The sequence below is a fragment of the Trachurus japonicus genome, chromosome 16 (assembly GCF_045865225.1).
Source record: "Trachurus japonicus isolate A0001 chromosome 16, Traja_1.0".
Classification (NCBI taxonomy): domain Eukaryota; kingdom Metazoa; phylum Chordata; class Actinopteri; order Carangiformes; family Carangidae; genus Trachurus; species Trachurus japonicus.
The window spans coordinates 28,526,132-28,544,272 of NC_140922.1; the positions used below are offsets into that span (position 1 = coordinate 28,526,132).

Below are 18,141 nucleotides of genomic sequence, written 5' to 3' on the forward strand. Positions count from 1 at the left end.
CTACTTCTTATTCTTATTCTTCTTTTCCTCTTCTCGCTGTAAGAAGCCAAAGTAGATCTTTGTTTTGCTTGCAGGCAGTTTTACATTTTAAATGTGTTACTACAAGAAAAAAAAAAGTGATTGTACTGTTCTGTATTGTTCTGTAGGAGAAGTATTATGTATGCATATTTTAAATAAAAGCATTCAGGGTTTTAAAAATGGACGCACTTTTTGTTTCTTTTCCTGACATGAACATGTGATTGTGTGGATTGACAGAGCTGCTGCACCGTTACGTTACCACACTGGATATCTTCAGCATACAAACTCATTATTTATGAAGGCACACACTCTGAAATTCACAGATTAGGTTAAACACAAGACTGCACAAATCATCTACAAAGCAAGATATAACCTACTTCTGGGTGAGGTACAAAATATGTTTATGGAAAGGCAGTGTGGGTATCATCTGAGAGGGGAATTGAATTTTAAGAGAATTAATGTCAGAACAACTCTGAAAAGTATGTGCATAACAGTCTGCAAAAGTGGAATGGGCTGGAGATGAAGCTCAAAAGCACAACATAAAACTATTTAAAAAAGAATTACACAAAAACATGTTTCTAAAAAAATATGAGAATGAAGAAAAGTAGGTTGGAATATTGACTACAAAGGGATAGGTGATTATAAAACTGAGAGTGAGTCTGTTGACTTTGTTTGCTTGTATGTTCGGTTTATTTTGTTATACTTGAATGAAAATATATATAATAAGCGGCGGGAACTGAAAAGCTCGGCTTCCTCCTGCTCGTTTTCAAGCAAACTTTGTTTACTGATTTGAATATCGGACTTGTTTTTTGGGACACTATAATGTGTTTCTGTCTGTCTGTCTCTTTCTTTCTTTCTATCTGTCTGTTTCTGTCTGTCTTTCTCTTTCTTTCTCTCTTTCTATCTGTCTTTCTTTCTTTCTGTATGTCTGTCTCTTTCTTTCTTTCTATCTATCTGTCTGTTTCTTTCTGTCTTTCTCTTTCTTTCTCTCTGTCTCTTTCTTTCCATCTGTCTGTCTCTGTCTCTTTTTGTCTGTCTCTATCTCTCTCTTTCTTTCTCTCTGTCTCTTTCTTTCTATCTGTCTGTTTCTTTCCGTCTTTCTCTCTTTCTTCCTGTCTGTCTCTTTCTTTCCGCGTCTGTCTTTCTTTCTGTCTGTTTATCTGTCTCTTTATATCGATCTGTCTGTCTCTTTCTTTCTATCTGTCTGTCTATTTTTTTCTATCTGTCTCTTTCTTCCTCTTTCTTTCTCTTTTTTCTGTATGTCTCTTTCTTTCTATCTGTCTCTGTCTTTCTTTCTGTCTGTCTATCTGTCTCTTTCTTTCTATCTATCTGTCTGTCTGTCTCTTTCTTTCTGTCCGTCTCTTTCTTTTTCTGTCTTTCTTTCTATCTGTCTGTCTCTTTCTTTCTCTCTGTCTGTCTCTTTCTTACTATCTTTTTGTCTGTCTCTTTCTTTCTGTCTGCCTCTTTCTCTTTCTTGCTTGCTGCTTTCAGTATTCACACGCATTTCCTGCTGGAAATGCTTTCTTTTTCTAGTTTCATATGCCTTTCCCTTTTCTCTCTTTTTTAATATGTTTGAAATAAAGAATAATCAAATCAAAACAAATCAAACCATGGAATCGAGTGAGGACAAAAAACAAAACAAAAACAAGCTTCTTCTTTTTTTTTTTTGTCTTTTCATCTTTATTTATGAAACTCTGCAATTTTTCTCTCCAGAAACAAACACTGCATTATAAGACATTATACTGTGTTGTAAATCAGACAGGAACCCATTCACCAGTTCACCCAGTTCATACACACACACACACACACACCGAACGAAGAGACAACATGGACGTCCAACCGTCCTCCTCCTCCCCCTCTCCTCTCCTTTGACTCTGAAATCAGTCGGTAAACACATCATCAGAACACACACTCACACACACACATTCACACACAATCGCTTCTTTCAACATTAAACCCATTTTATGGCAAATCACATGACCCCAGTTCACAGCATCCAGGACTGATGTGTATGTGTGTGTGTGTGTTCAGTGTGATTGTCCTTTAACTCTGCCCGCTGGTTCAGACTTTAATATGGATCAAATATAAATGAAATGAATATTTATCAGTCAGCTGTAGTGTGTGTGTGTGTGTGTGTGTGTGTGTGTGTGTGTGTGTGTGTGTGTGTGTGTGTGTGTGTGTGTGTGTGTGTGTGTTGAGGCGGCTCCTGTTTGCACCAAAAAACACTGTGAGAGGAACAGGATGGAGTGATAAAACACCGCTGTCACAGAGTTTAACATCAGTACAAACAAACATTACAACAAAGCTCCTGGTTTCGGTTTCTGTTCGACTCACTGGTTCTGACCCGCAGTCGCCAAGGAAACCAGTGAAACACCTCGATGAGATCAGCTTCATTCACACAGACTCAGTGTCTCAATCTTCTTTTTTTTTAATAATCTACATTTATTCTTTTATCTCTGTTGTTTCTGAACCATGACGTGCAGCTAAAAAAAAAAAAAAAAAAGTTACGACTGATCCAGATTCTTTCTAAACCAGAACAAAACAAATCACATTAAGTTTCACTGGTAAAAGCATAAAAAAAGAAAAGAAAGAAAGAGAAAAAGGCACAAGCGGGGGAAAAACAGATAAGAAAAGATGACGATTGAACTTCAAAACACTGAGTCTGCTGAACATCGCTGACGGTGCTGCAGGTTCACGGAGCTACGTGTGTCTGAACAGAGGAAAACTCTGAGCACTGAGCTACAGATTCAAAATGACGCGGCTCGTTTTAAAGACGATCGTAGAGTTTTGTCGTGACGGAGCTGCGGAGTGTTTAAAAAACTCTGGGGTTGTGACAGCACAGTAAAGTATAGTAGCGAGTCTGTTCTCTGACAGGTTTGGTGCAACACAGCAGGACCGGAGCAGGAGCAGAGAGGAGGGAGGAGGTGGAGGTGTAGGGGGAGTGAAGCCTGGAGTTTGGGATGTTTTTTTTTGGCAGCTTGGGGGTCAGAGAAGCTGCCGAGAGCTTCAGTCGTTGATCAGAGCGAGGATCATGCTGCAGGAACAAAGCAAAGAGAAACAGAGAGAGATGCTCGTCAGTACAAACAACAATGGTCTCCATGACAGATTAAAACGATCACAGTGGAATAAACTAAAGACTGGCAACACTACAAGTATCGTCCCCGACCAATCATCGAACCCTGCGTGAGTTCATAGGACATCGGGGAGGCGTCACAACAAACTGTCAATCTTGGCTACTGCAGCGCTGTGTGTGATGTTAGAGGTCTTGAGCTCAGACGTGAAAAAGAAAAGGAAGAAAAAACGATTGTGGAGTCATTTCTGAGTGTGGTGAAGAGGACAGTCTGACTGTTTGTTCCTAAGAGAGAACATGAGGTACATTAACGAATGTTCACCTCAAAACCATTCACTTACATTGTGTACATTAGGGCTGTCAATCTTCCCCCAAAATAAATCAGATTCAAATTTCTAATGCTTCTTATGTTAAATATTTGAATTATATTCCAATTTTTAATGTTTTGTCCAACCAAATCTGTTATTAAGCAACACACTTAAGTTTTACCAACTCAATATAAAACTTCAAGAAGGGAACTCGAAATGTTATAAAGTGCAACATCCCTGATCCGTTTGGATCACTCTCCACGGATCGGCACGCAAGTGGTCTGCAGCTCGATCGATAGAATAAAAGAAAAGGTGTACATGTAGTGTGGGAACACGTAGGTGCACCGCTCCAGCCGAATAAACGGGCAATTTAAAAAAAACACTAGTATATTTGAAGCTGCAGCTTGTTAATTTACGTTGTTGCGGAAGACACACATTCAAACATCAGTTTTCAAAAACAAATGTTCTCATTTTTTAAATAATTCAAATTCTGTTCAAATAGAGAAGTTCATTCTGACAGCCCTAGTGTGCATTGCTCATAAAGTGAGCTTCACTGTGTGGGCCCCGACGCTGGAAATGTGTCGACCACAACAAAATCATGTGAAAATTGGCCTGAAATCGTGTGGCCTGATCCTGCCTTTAGTGTGTTTACACAGTAAAACGCTGTTCCCCACCTGTACAGGTAAATGAAGAAGCAGAGCAGGTGGTAGCCCAGTTTGATCATGGCTTCCTTCATGTGCGACTTGAGCTGCCCTCGGTTGTGGATTTCAGTCGGGTCGAACACGCCCATGTTTCCCATCGGGACCTTCACGTGCCTGCGGGGACAAGAGGAGGGTGAAACCGACCAGGTGTGGACCACAGGGGAGTGATGATGAGGAGGAAGAGGAGGAGACGATCAAGCAGCTTAAACTGTGTAGATTTAGTTAAGACTAGATGTGTAAGGATACATTGATCTACATCTATTCGGTGATCAATGAGTCAATAGCATTGATCCAACAGGAAACATCAGGCATTTATGCATATTATCATTTCTAAGATGCAGCTTTATTTTGAAATTCCCGTGACTGCTGCAGTTTCATATTTAATTTGCAAAGGGATGACTGTAGCTAATTACTAGTTAGCTACAGCTTTAATTTAGCTTTAATTAGTAATGAGCTATAGTGACACTTTAGTGAACAGGAAGCTGAATTTTATTCAAAAAATAGGATTGTTTTTTATTTAAACGTCTTGTTAAAGCCCAGAATTAAATATGTCAAATGACATTATAGCTGCTTTTTGTGTCATATCAGTCACTGATCCCTGGATCGTACTCAAAACAGTCCCATATAGTATTGAGCTGTGGCGTTTTCTTCTCAGAAAAGAAAACCAGGAAGCAGAAGCTGCACGGATGTCGAACGCACCTGTAAATGTTCCAGGCGGCTACAGGCAGGTTGAGGAGGAAGATGAACCAGTGCATGGAGACCAGCATCAGCATGGTGGAGAGACACTGGCCCACCATCTCTGGGATCACCCACTGAAACAACACAGCAGCAGAAAACACACACCAGACTCATCAATATCAACACACACTGATATTCACAATCAATCATTATAATACATTTTAAAAAACTAAGAAGGAGGCGCCAGGATCCAAGATCAGTGACTCACTTTGTTGAGCTTGGAGCAGCAGGCCCGAGCATTGATGTAGTCGCACTCCAGGTCAGAGAGAGTGATGATCTGAGAGCCCAGTCAAGGAGATAAACACACACACACACAACAAATAATGCCCGAAAAGTCTCTGCTTCATCAAACTGAACTATACGCTGTACATACTAGGGGTGTTACAATTCATCAATTCAATGATCAAAGAGTCGATAGCATTTATCCATAATGAAAAATGATAACATATCAAATATCATCGTTTATAAGGCATACTTTATTTTAAGTCTCCCTGGACATTTTAAGCAATGAGTATCTGCTGTAGGTTCATATTTAATTTGCAAAAACATGTCTAGCTGATCAAAGAGAGATCAATTAGTTTAGACTCTGCATGAATTTTAATGCTATAAATAGTTTATTATGTCTGGTTGAGCTCAAACATAAAAATAAATGATATTTTATTTGCTTTCTGTAATGTTAATATGAAAAGTGATTGTGTTGACGATATCGTTTCATATCGATCACTGATCCCTGAATTGAATGAATCAAATGAAACTCCTATCATAACAGACTTTCTCTATTCTTCTTTTCTTTTGTGTCACTGTTGTCGTATGTTCTTTTATTGTCTAGCCTATATTTTAATGTTATACTCCCCCTCTCCCTTGCCCCTTAGGAGGTCCTTCACGTCCTACCAGGCCATTGCCTTAATAAGAATGTATTCTTAGCAATTTTTGCCTGGTTAAAGCAGAAGTAAGCGATCTGGTCGTTTTGGCTAACTTCCTGTCAGCCGATGGAGTTAGCAGTCCCCGCCCTCGTCCCTACATCACCACATTCAGGCGCATCCCTTGGCTGCACACACAGAGAGGACCGCCCCTTTATGCCGTTCTCTCTCCTCATTGGATAAAGGTTGTAGGATACAAGGAAAGTTTTCTCCTCGGCTTACAGCAGAGCAGAGTGACTGACAGACCCGTGTTTCGGTCCAAACACTCTATGTAAGTGATTACTGTCGGAAGTTATAACTATTAAAGACTTATATTAAAGCAGAAGTAAGTGGTCCGGTCGTTTTCGCTAATGCTGCGTTCCAGGCAGGCTTTTGAAATCGTAAATTACAGCTTCAAGTCACGACTTACGACTTTGTAGCGTTCCAGGCAACCCACTCGTGTTTTTCCGACCTGTTTTACCGGTGAAAGTCACTATAACGGCCACTCGTAACTTCCGACCGGTGAACTCGTACCAGATCGAACTGGTACCACTTCACGGTCGGAAAAATACGAGTTTCCTTGAACGCACCATAACAGCCCTCGTCCCTACGTCACCACATTCAAGGGCCTTTCACACCGAACGCGGCAGGCGGCGGAAGGCGGCAGCAAACCCATTCATTGTGTACGTGCTACCGCGGCGCACCGGCGAACGGCTCTGCGCCGAGCTGAGCGGCATGCGAGGTGGGCGCGTGCCGCGGCGGCGCGCTGCGCCCGAATTAAAAAATGTTTAATCCGGGCGCAGCGCGCTGTGACGACATCTCGGCGCGTCCAATAGGAGAGGATGTAGTGGAGTCTGAAAAAAAATCAGCCGCTTGCAGAGAGAAAACAAACGACCAGACGTTCAGTTAAAGTGACGGGATGCATGAAGTGAGTTGTCATCCTCCTGAGGATCAGACCAACTCTCTCTAACAGGCTGTTAAACTGCTCCCTGCTCAGCCTGACGCTAAAGTTCACCTGGAAGCGGTCGTTTTGTAGCTCCTGGCGAACATATCTTTGCATATACCCCCCCAAATCCTGTCTTGTTTGTTCGGTTGCTCAGCAACTCGCGCCATATGTGTACGCGCTGCCGCCCTGCTCTGCGCCTGTCTGCGCTGTACCTCGCGGTGGGCGCAGCGCATACCGCGTTCGGTGTGAAAGGCCCTTCACGCGCATCCCTTGGCTGCACACACAGAGAGGACTGCCCCTTTATGCCGTTCTCTCTCCTCATTGGATAAAGGTTGTAGGATACAGGGAAAGTTTTCTCCTCGGCTTACAGCAGAGCAGAGTGACTGACAGACCCGTGTTTCAGACCAAACACTCTATAGAAGTGATTACTGTCGGAAGAGATAACTATTAAAGACTATTATATTAACACAAAAATTCCGCTTACTTCTGCTTTAAATAAAGGTTTACTACTACTACTACTACTACTACTACCTTTGCCTTGTTGAATCGATATAATCGCATGCTCAATACTTGTGATTTACTGCACACGTAAAGTTTGACTTCTAAACTCGGTAAACGCGTGTAGTTTCAGACGGAAGTGTAAGTGTGTAAAGTGACAGCGCTCGTCCTGTTGTGATCAAGTTGTGAAACAGCAGCAACACACCGACCGACCGACACCTCACCCGTCAGACCGGAGCTCCGAGCTCAGACCGCGGGGACCGACCGACCGGACCGACCGACCGACACCTCACTCCCGGGTGTCGGTGCCGTGTTTTCTGGTAGTTTGTGACCACACCTCACGCCGCGGCGCAGACTGTAGAGACCGGGCTCAGCTCCGACAGCGACAGCGGCAACACCGCGGCGGGTAACGGGGTAACGGATAACTCAGCTAGCCCGCCCCGGCCGCCGTAGCTCGGAAACAAACGCACATAAACAAACGGATCAAACGACCCCGCTCCCCCCTCCTCCCCAGCCTTGATGAAACACCCAACAGCCGAAAGGATACGAAGTAAACCGAGAGGAAAATCAGTGCACAGCAGTCCACCAGCGACAGAATGAACACTGCCGCCTCCATCTTTCTTCTTCCGCCACTGCTTCGCCGCCACTTCCGGCCCCGGGCTGTGACCGTCCTGTCGGGGAGCCACCGAGCGGCCGCGGCGGCGCCTCGACTCGGCGCCCCCCGGTGGCCGGAGGAGGAACTACCACCACGGCGCAGCGGCAGCCACCAGCATATGTAGATATTTCTGCCTGAAGAGTCGCACATCAAGACTCCAGAACAATGGGTTGTGCAATCCCCAGCGGGCAATATCTTTTTTTTTTGTGGACTATGTTTTGTATTTATTCTGTCTTGTGTGTGTTGTCGTGTGGTATCACAGCGGGTAAAAGTAGCTCAGTTGACATGTTACTCGAGTAAGAGTAAAAAAGTACTTGCTTTTAAAGGTACTTTAAGTAAAAGTAAGAGTAAGAGTAAGTAATTTCTTATTTTTCACATCAATGAATTACTATAATTTTTTCTAAATGAATTTAAGGACCTTTTAACTCTTGTTTCTGATAATTAAAGGGATAGTAGCATTTTTTTAAAGTGGGGTTGTATGATCTACAAATAGCCCCCAATTACTTTAATTGCAGTAGAAGACTCTCTGCACTCCTCCCGTTAGCAACGCCAGCCCATAGCCCTGCCCAGAGATTTACAACATACATTGTTGTGAACAGACCCAAAGAAACGGCCTATTTTCGTGGCCTAAGAGAGGTTTTACGTGAAAAAAAATACACAGTTCCATTGTTCGCTATAATATGATTTTTTCCAGCCCCTCAAAGTGCAGGAAAAACACACTGTTTACTGTTACTGTACTGTTTAACGAGTACTTTTCAGCCTTCCTAGAAATTAACTTGAGTAAAAGTAAAAATATTTGTCTTGGAAATGTATTCAAGTAAGAGTTATAAGTACCAAAGAAATCTAATACTCAAGTAAAGTACACATCCTCTGGATATGCACTTAAGTACAGTACTCAAGTAAATGTACTCCGTTACTGTCCACCACTGCCCCCCAAAAAGTAAGATCTGAAAAAAGGTAATAATTTTGGACGAATACCATATAGGCTACAACCTTGCAAATGGAGAAATAAATCTCCCTCAGTAGTGTGGTTTAAAAATGAGTTAAACATATTGTTTTTACTTTTATGTTTTATCGTCATAAGATTGTGTATCTTAATTTTGCCTTTTTTTTGTTTTACTGGTTTTTAGTTTGGTCTTGTAAAAAATTGAAAACTCAATAAAAGTTGAATCATTAAAAAAAAAAGAGTTAAACAAATACTTTAGTTCCTTAAGATTATTGGCGAATGAACATATAATGAACATATAATTGTGGAAACTGCAATGCAATGCAATATTTTGAACTGTGAAGAATCTCAATGAGATTAAGTGCCTTGATTCGGTTTTTTGGGGGGGGTTTTCTTGTAAGGAACATATAGTGCACATGCCTTGTAGATTTTATTTATGATAATTGATGCCTTGTGAAAATAAAAATGCAATATGTTCCCATCAAGAGCCTATGTAAGTATTTGAAATTTAAGATAAAGTTTGTTTTTAAGAAAAGAAGTCAAATTTAGTCATCTGTAATAAAGTGATGAAGTGGGAGTGACTAGATCCTAATTAATACATTTAGTGTGAGTTACAGTGTTTGATTTAAGCAGAAATCTACATTAAGATAAGATAAGATATTCTTAATTTGGGGCATTGCAGCAGCAAATAGAAATAAAAGGGTCTAAAAAAAGGGACAAAGACAAATAGAAAACAAAATAAGTTAAAATATAAATAAAAAAATAGTGATACTGGTGTATATTCAGGCATTTCATCACAATACAATGTTATATTGATTCAACCGACAACGATTTGACGTTTGTCTATAGCCCAAAAGTCTGATGTCAAGGTAATTCAATTCAAGGATCAGTGATCGATATGAGGCAATGTCATCTCTTCCACTCCTATGAAATCACAAAAAGCAACCAGAATATAATTTCACATTTTTATTTCTGAGCTCAATCAGACATTTAAATGAACAACAACAATGTTTTCTTAAAAATAAAATCAGCCTTCTGTTCACTATGAAATGCCAAATTGAGCTTTATTGAGCCTTACAGTTTTCACCCTCTACAAAATAAAACTGAAAGAACATAAAATTCCAGTTTGTCTACATTAAAGTAGGATTTTAGTAGACATTTCAAGATACTCACCTCTCAGATGTGTAGGGGAATTTCAAAATAAAAGTGCTTCTTACAAATAATTATATGTAGGCTATTAATGTCTGATCGATGTTTTGATGTGGCTTCAATGCTATTGACCTGTTGATCATTGAATTGACAATGTATTTCCACACCACAACAGCTATTAACTTCCTTGTGAATACAAATACCAAGTAACTTAGGGTGTGTTGATGTTCAAAAGTGAGTGACAGTTTGTTTAGACTATGAGTTTGCTTTACATTACATGGAAAGCAAAAATGCCCTAAGGTTATTTTCTTTGCTGGACTTATTTACTATTGTGGACTGAGACCTTCACGTTCTCTTTTTTTCTTTTTGTTCTTGATCAAGATAGCTGATTCAGCACTGTGCATTTATCTATTACCAATGTGCCTTTAATATTTGTATTTTGAAGATACTTAAAAAAAAAAAAAAACCTATTCCCCCCCCAAAAAGTAAGATCTGAAAAAAGGTAATAATTTGGGGCGAATACCATATACGACCTTGCAAATTGAGAAATAAATCTCCCTCAGTAGTGTGGTTTAAAAATGAGTTAAACATATTGTTTTTACTTTTATGTTTTATTGTCATAAGATTGTGTATCTTAATTTTGCCTTTTTTGTGATTTTGTTTGTTTTATTGGTTTTAAGTTTGGTCTTTAAAAAAATAAAACTCAATAAAAGTTGAATCATAAACAAATACAAATACTTCCTTTAGTTCACATTTTTATTTCTGAGCTCAATCAGAAAATCAAAAATAAAATCACTTTCTACAAAATATAACTGAAAGAACATGACTGTTTGTCTACATTAAAGTAGGATTTTAATAGAAATTTCAACAGATACTCACCTCTTATATGTGTAGGGGAATTTCAAAATAAAGGTGCTTCTTACAAATGATTATGTAGGCTATTAATGTCTGATCGATGTTTTGATGTGGTTTCAATGCTATTGACCTGTTGATCATTGAATTGACAATGTATTTCCACACCACAACAGCTATTAACTTCCTTGTGAATACAAATACCAAGTAACTTAGGGTGTGTTGATGTTCAAAAGTGAGTGACAGTTTGTTTAGACTACGAGTTTGCGTGTCCGTGCAATGCATCCATAACAGATCGTATCAGATCATATAATAGACAGGTTAAAAATATGCAAAACAGCAACAGATGTGATGGCAGCTGCTTCTGCTGAACAGAGACTCACCTGTTGACAGTCACAGTCATGAAACAGTGGGCAGGGCTGCAGGGTGAAACACGAGAACAGTGCAGCATGGAGGAGGAGGAGGAGGAGGCGTGAGGGAATTTTTTTAAGACCAAGTGAAGATGCTTAAGTATCAGTGTGCCGGAGGAGAAACAGCACAGAAGGCAGGACCATGGCCTCGACTGCTCTTGTCATCATCTCCTCTCACCTCATCCTTCTCCTCGTCATCCTGGAGACTGGACACGCTGCTGCAAACCTCACCGGACCGCCGACGGCCGGAGCGCCGGGAGATATCATGATTGGAGTACTGTACCCACTTCATAAGATCGAGAAGAATGACACCCTCCTACCTGGATCTGAGAAGTGCACCATGTGAGACCATGCAAATTTAATTGAATTACAATTCAAGGATAAACAGCTGATAAAATAACATTTAAACAGCACAATTCAAAAAAAAAGTCTTGCATTCAACTTTACCACAAATGTAATGGATTTAATATAAAAGTAGTAAATGGTAGCTCTATTATTTAACATATCAACATTAATATTATTGATAATGGCATAATCATAGCAGGATGTAGGAGATCAGAGACATAAAATGGGTTAATTGTAAATAATCCAAAGCTGCCAGAAGTGTTGGTGTCATGCGAAGAGTCAAGCATATACTAAATTACCAGTCTTTACTTTCACTATATTATGCTTTTGTTTTTCCTTATTTGAACTACTGTGTGGAGGTCTGGGGCAATACATATAACACCAATTTGCACCCATTGATCATCCAACAGAAAAGAGCTATTCGTATTGTTTGTAATGTAAAGTGCAATGAACATATTAATGACTTATTCTTGAGGGCAGCTGCGTTGAAATTCTTAGATTTGATTAAATTTAAAACTGTACAAATTGCCTATTTGGCAAAGCATAATCAATTACCTGTAATTATTCAAGGACTTTTCTGTGAAAGGGAAAGTGCCAAGAGATATGACCTTCGGGGTCAACATAAACTGGCACAGCAGCTCACAAGGACAACTCTTAAATCTATGTGTGTCTCAGTTTGTGGAGTAACTATGTGGAACAGTTTGGCTGAAAACATCAGAAACAGTAAAAGTCTAAGTGAGTTTAAAAGAAAGTTTAAACAGCAGATGTTTGACGTGTATAGGGAAGATGGATGCTGTAGTTATTGTTTGTCCTTTTCATTCAGGTTGCAACATGGAGCCCTGACCCGTGTTCTGATCTTCATTAACGCCATCGAGAAGACTAATAAATCCCCACTGCTGAAAGAAATGAACGTTACTCTGGGATACCAGGTCCTGGACTACTGCCGTGATGTGAGAAAAGCTCTAAGAATTACTACAGACTTGCAACAGCACGACTGCCTTGCAGGAGGTAACATCTCCACCAGGAGACAGCCAATCATGGCTATTGTAGGTCCGCCCACCTCGGAGGTCTCCATCGTCATTGCCAGGCAACTGACACTCAACTATATTCCTCAGGTAAGAGACTGGACCAAACTGCTGACTCGGTGAGACAGTTTTCAAGGCAAGAAGATAAACAGGGACAGGGACAGGGATAAAATATGTCCTCCACCTGTTTAAAACATCACGTTTCATGCCGAGAAATCAGCAGTTTATCGTAAAACGGCAACAGAAGAATGTATTTTGTGTGACGACGCTCTACGGACTACAGATCTGTGTCCCACAAAAAATACGTCACCAACTAACACGGGAAAGGGCGGCATTTGGTGTGTGACGTCACCTACGCGACTTGTAGTCTTTCTGGTTATGGATTCTTCGGAATTTTATTTTACAATAGGTTTACAACAAACTGCTGATTTCTCGGCATGAAACGTGATGTTTTAAACAGGTAGAGGACATATTTTTTTGTCATGGCACAATTCAAACGGATCACGAAATAAATCTTGGAGTCTCGTTCATTTCTATGGAGCCTTTTTTCGAATTGAGGTCCCATGGGGCCGTTACTTCCTGCTTCCGCTTCGGCACTCTATAGGGATTATTGCAAAGGGCCAACTTGCCAAAATGTGTCAACTATCCCTTTGATTAAACACTATTAAAGGTAGGGGAGGAGATGTACCCTGCTTTTCCATTCACGCTAGACACATTACACCTTTGTCTTCTGTTCTCCAGATAAGTCCTTCATCAACAGCTGTGACACTGAGTGATAAGGACCGCTTCCCTGCCTTCCTGAGGACTGTTCCTAGTGATAAGCACCAAACAGCGGTCATGATCCGTTTTATCAAAAAATATGACTGGAACTGGGTGGGTGTTGTTACCAAAGATGATGACTATGGTCGTGCACCTCTTGACTATTTTGTGCCCAATGCCCTTAAAGAGAAGATCTGTGTGGCCTTTGAAATAATTCTCCCTACCTCTGAACACAGCCTGGATTTCAACGAAAAAATAAGGAGTGCGGCCGAAACCATCAGCACACACAAAAATGTTAAAGTCATCGTCTCATTTGGTGGCGTGAGTCACATGAAATCTCTCTTCAAGGAGATGAAGAACTGGACTCTAAGAAATCAAAATAGCTCAGAATCGATTAAACGAGTCTGGTTGGCCAGTGACAGCTGGTCCTCCAGTAGCTCTGTGACAGGGAACTCAACTCTGAAGGAAATCGGACATATTGTGGGCATTACATTCAAAAATGGAGACCCAACATCATTCATTGAGTACCTAGACAGGCTGGAGGAAGCTGAGCGTCTAGACTCAAGGAATAACAGCTTTCTGCAGGAGCTCTACAATGAGATAAATGCCAATGGTTCCCTTAGCGATACTAAGGTGCTGTCTGAGGCTGTGAAGATCGTCAAAGGGAGAATTCAGAATGACACTGTCCTGAGTCAGGAGATGGCCGTGAGCGCTATTGCTTATGCTGTGTCTTCACTCTGCAAGAGCAAAGACTGTAAAACACCAGGCGAAGTGCAGCCACATGAGGTACTTACATGACTCTCTCTCTCTCTCTCTCTCTCTCTCTCTCTCTCTCTCTCTCTCTCTCTCTCTCTCTCTCTCTCTCTCTCTCTCTCTCTCTCTCTGTGTGTGTGGTTAAATTTACAGGCTAGATTAAGGGTAAGTCTGGATTCAGATAACAGGAACAAATGATCAGGTTCTAGCTGATCATTGTCAAACTAAATATGACACCTTGGTTTACGTACCATAAATACAGGGTTGAGACAATTGGCAGCATGTTTCTCACACCTGTGGACTTCATGTTCAAGTTTTTCTCTATAAACATCACATTTAACAGTAGAACCACTTCTCATGTCAAGTTGAGATATTGTGGTTTTGTGGACTCATACTGTAGGGAAGTAGGCTGATCATGATACTAATACCTGACAATAATGTTCCATAGCTACTGCAAATTCTGAAGAAGCAGAAGTTTGAACTTGGAGGAAAGGACTACAACTTTACAGAAGAGGGAGACCTCAACCTGGGCTACGACCTGACCCTGTGGAAGTCAGACGATAAAAAAATCAACGTCCATAACATTCTGGCTGAGTACGACATAAAGACAAAGACCTTCATTTGGACCAGCCTCAAAACCACCCAGGAGTTCATGGAGCTGGAGGTATGATGCCCTTTGGTAGTTTTATATACACAGACACACATACAGTTTGTGTTTACTAAAAACAATTCATTCAAGAAATCTGAAATTCACTGATGCTCAAGACAGTTTGAGTCATTAAAATAATAGATAGCCTAAATACGTACAGAATTGGGCAAGTGAGTATATTACATTCAGCCATAAGTCCATCTGTGCTTTAGGATTTAGTGTCAGAAGGCATTTACGTGTAATGTGTATAATGATGATGATATTTTTCATAAGAAATTCAGTCTGTTTGTACTTCATGACGACTCCCAGGTTAAAAGAACAAAAACCTGTTTTTTTTCTCCAAATATTCTTATTGAAAAACAAAACAAAACAATAAGATACTTCCAATCACAGAAATACAATTTAACTTGTGCACACAGTCACACATATATACTACAAAAACAACAAAACAATTTGATTAAAATATAGGATAAAATGATAACATTTTATTACAAAGTACAATGTAATGAACAATGAACAAATTACACAGTATTGCAAACAGGACATTGCTTTAAATGCTGCTGCAGTGAGGAATTGTGAGACGTCATTTCCTCTATGAAGGAACATGCAGTGTTTCTTCATAAGATAGGAAGCTCAGATACTTCAGCCCAGTTCTGGGTTCCAGGTCTCTACTCTGTGATCATGGTCTCTGTGTTTCACTCAGAACATCACATCCAGATGCTCCAATAAATGTTTGCCTGGAAAAAGAAAGAAGACAGCTGAGGGTCAACACGTCTGCTGTTACCAATGCATCGACTGCAATGAGAACCACTACTCTAATGAGACAGGTGACACACACACACAGACAAACACATCCAGGTCAGAATCACCTGTTAACATGTTTAACTTTTTTTTAAGGACCAGTTCTTCATTGTGTGAGGCTTGTGTTGTTTCAGCATCATTGAATGCACGATATCAAGAGCAGGATGTCAGCTTCATCACACAACAAACAGAAGTTGGTGAAAACAAACAGGGGATACTTCTGAACATTTATTATCTAAAGCAGGAACCACAATAAAAATCCTCTGCTCTTTTACAAGTGCTTAATAATTCACAATAATATACTACAGTAACAGTGTTGTCAAAGCCTCCATCTGACAGGGTAATGCCTGAGAACTTACAAAGGAATCATGTTCAGATACAATGAGTCCAATGAGCAAGGCTTCGACTCTATAGCTATGACCAGTTATGATGCTTCGTTGGACCAGTACCAGGTCAGGCTTACTGTGCGTTCACACCAAAAGCTTCCAAAGCGTCAAAAACGCTCGAGAGTGGGCGTCAGACAAGACAGCTTCCAAAACGGCAAATATTTTCAGCCGCTTTGGCCGCTCGTCACGTGACTGATGTCAAAGTTCGATCGCGCTGGTCATTGCCGCCGGTTGCCGCCAATCCGCGTCATAGCTAATTACCCTAAAGTTAACCAGGGCTCAACTTCTCATCTGGTGACGCTTTGGAAGCTTTGGACGCTTTGGAAGCACTGCGACGCCTGTTGACGCTTTGGACGCTCAGTGTCGCCGGGCTCTCATTGAAAATGAATTGACTTGGCGTTTTGACGCTTTGAAGGTTTTGGTGTGAACACACAGTTAGAGCTCTCTGTAGTACCCAGGTGTTTTAATGTGCACCTCTGTGCTCTGTGCTCTTCTGCAGACATGGGCGAGTGTACTAGTTGTGGCAAGGATGAGTGGTCTGCAGCAGGCAGCCCCAACTGCACACGCAAAACTGTGGAGTATTTGTCCTGGGAGGATGGCTACGTCATAGCGCTCGTGACCTCCACTGCCCTGGGCATCATCCTGGTTCTCATGGTATCAGCTCTATTCTTTCACCAGGCTGACACTCCGGTAGTGAAGGCCGCTGGGGGGCCTCTGTGCCAGGTCATTCTCTTCTCTTTGCTCGTCAGCTACATCAGTGCCATTCTGTTTGTGGGTCGGCCCAACTCTATCCAGTGCAAGAGTCGACAGGTGCTGTTTGGTATCAGCTTCACTCTGTGTGTCTCCTGCATCCTGGTCAAGAGCCTGAAGATCCTGCTGGCCTTCCAGTTCAACCCTGGGCTGCAGGATGTTCTGAGGCGGCTCTACCAGCCGTATATTATCATCGGTGTTTTTGTGGCCATGCAGGTCATCATCTGCACCTGCTGGCTGTGCCTCAGAGGCCCTGAAAAGGATGTTGATAGGCAAGATAGAATTCTGCTTGAGCGATGTAATGAGGGCTCACATGTGGCCTTCTGGGTGATGTTAGGTTACATAGCTGTCTTGGCTTTTGTATGTTTTGTCTGCGCCTTCAAAGGACGTAGACTTCCGCAGCAGTACAACCAGGCAAAGTTCATCACCTTCAGCATGCTGCTCTACCTCATCTCCTGGATACTCTTTATCCCCATCCACTTGACCACCAAAGGAAAGTACCTACCAGCAGTGGAGATGATCATCATCCTAATCTCCAACTATGGCATCCTCGGCTGCCATTTCTTCCCAAAGTGCTACATAATCCTCTTTAAGAAGGAGAAAAACACCAAAAATGCCTTCAGGCAGAAACTCTATGAATACTCCAACAAAACCACTGACGCTTTCTCTGTGTCTGTGAGCTCAGGGTCAGAGTCTCAGTCCAGCTGTCAACACATCGCCACCAGTGCTCTGGCCCTGTCTGTCCCAGCAGCTCCTCCCACACCTGATGTGGTGATGGACTGCAAAGAAACAGACACACCTGTGCACCTGTATCCAAGTCTGCCCAGAGGCTCGGTCCCACACCACTGCCTCAGGAGACGCTCCAGCCTGTGACAGACACTCAAAAAATTTCTTTTGTTGTTGTACTGGATTCTGGATTTTGGAATCCAGTAATTAGACACACACACGTCTTTGCAAATGAAATACGAAATTGCAGCAGATACTAAATAAAGTTGTGTCCTATAAATGATAATATATAAGAAAAATAAAATAAGAATTGTTCTATCAATCCCCAAAGGGAAATTCATTATAATATATCAATGTCTGATCTATGTTTTGATTTTGGATTCATGCTTTTGATTTGTTGATTTGTTGAATTGAAGTATCAATGTATTTTTAGTCGACTGGGCACTATGTATCCTGGGCACCATGTATCCTATTACTGTAGGGAAGATGATTAGGATGGAAGAGACAGCCAATGGCTTTATAGGTCTTATAATCTGCCAATTAGAATGATCAAGTTGTCAGATAAGCCCTGTTCTATAAATTGAAACAGGGAAGAGTACCAGGGGTCCTGGCCATTGAGGGGAGGAGGCAGTATCGCCAGTAATTAGGAGGCATGGTCATAAAAGGAGTGTGTAGGTCAGGGCCCATGATCTTTAAGAAACCTTAAATCTCTTATGCTTACTGCCATTCAGTTGCTGAATAGCAGATAACTTTACGA

At 41.3% G+C, this 18,141-nt stretch overlaps 2 protein-coding genes across 2 annotated transcripts; one reads left to right on the forward strand and one right to left on the reverse strand.

Annotated features, from left to right (window-relative positions):
• Nucleotides 1–2,772: 2,772 nt before the first annotated feature.
• Nucleotides 2,773–7,828, reverse strand: cnih4 (cornichon family member 4). Its single transcript, XM_085802981.1, has 5 exons — nt 7,726–7,828; nt 5,044–5,112; nt 4,797–4,909; nt 4,071–4,211; nt 2,773–3,052 (listed from the first exon to the last, which is right to left on the reverse strand). The coding sequence occupies exons 1-5, from the start codon at nt 7,792–7,794 to the stop codon at nt 3,025–3,027; spliced, it is 420 nt and encodes a 139-aa protein (XP_085659107.1). The 5' UTR covers nt 7,795–7,828; the 3' UTR covers nt 2,773–3,024.
• Nucleotides 7,829–11,332: 3,504 nt separating this feature from the next.
• LOC146972575 (G protein-coupled receptor family C group 6 member A-like) lies at nt 11,333–17,535 on the forward strand. The gene is made up of 6 exons (XM_085802982.1): nt 11,333–11,532; nt 12,359–12,650; nt 13,302–14,105; nt 14,521–14,736; nt 15,425–15,548; nt 16,408–17,535. The coding sequence occupies exons 1-6, from the start codon at nt 11,333–11,335 to the stop codon at nt 17,529–17,531; spliced, it is 2,760 nt and encodes a 919-aa protein (XP_085659108.1). The 3' UTR covers nt 17,532–17,535.
• The last annotated feature ends 606 nt before the right edge of the window (nt 17,536–18,141 follow it).

What these genes read in the sequence shown, in the direction of transcription:
- cnih4 (XM_085802981.1), bottom strand. Translation starts at nt 7,794, where the DNA reads ATGGAGGCGGCAGTGTTCATTCTGTCGCTGGTGGACTGCTGTGCACTG. An exon ending in TTTTCCTCTCGGTTTACTTC is followed by an intron (nt 5,113 to 7,725) that starts GTATCCTTTCGG and finishes CTGGGCTCTCAG; the next exon opens with ATCATCACTCTCTCTGACCT. An exon ending in GCTGCTCCAAGCTCAACAAA is followed by an intron (nt 4,910 to 5,043) that starts GTGAGTCACTGA and finishes GTGTTGTTTCAG; the next exon opens with TGGGTGATCCCAGAGATGGT.
- LOC146972575 (XM_085802982.1), top strand. Translation starts at nt 11,333, where the DNA reads ATGGCCTCGACTGCTCTTGTCATCATCTCCTCTCACCTCATCCTTCTC. An exon ending in CACTCAACTATATTCCTCAG is followed by an intron (nt 12,651 to 13,301) that starts GTAAGAGACTGG and finishes TCTGTTCTCCAG; the next exon opens with ATAAGTCCTTCATCAACAGC. An exon ending in AGGAGTTCATGGAGCTGGAG is followed by an intron (nt 14,737 to 15,424) that starts GTATGATGCCCT and finishes TGTTTCACTCAG; the next exon opens with AACATCACATCCAGATGCTC.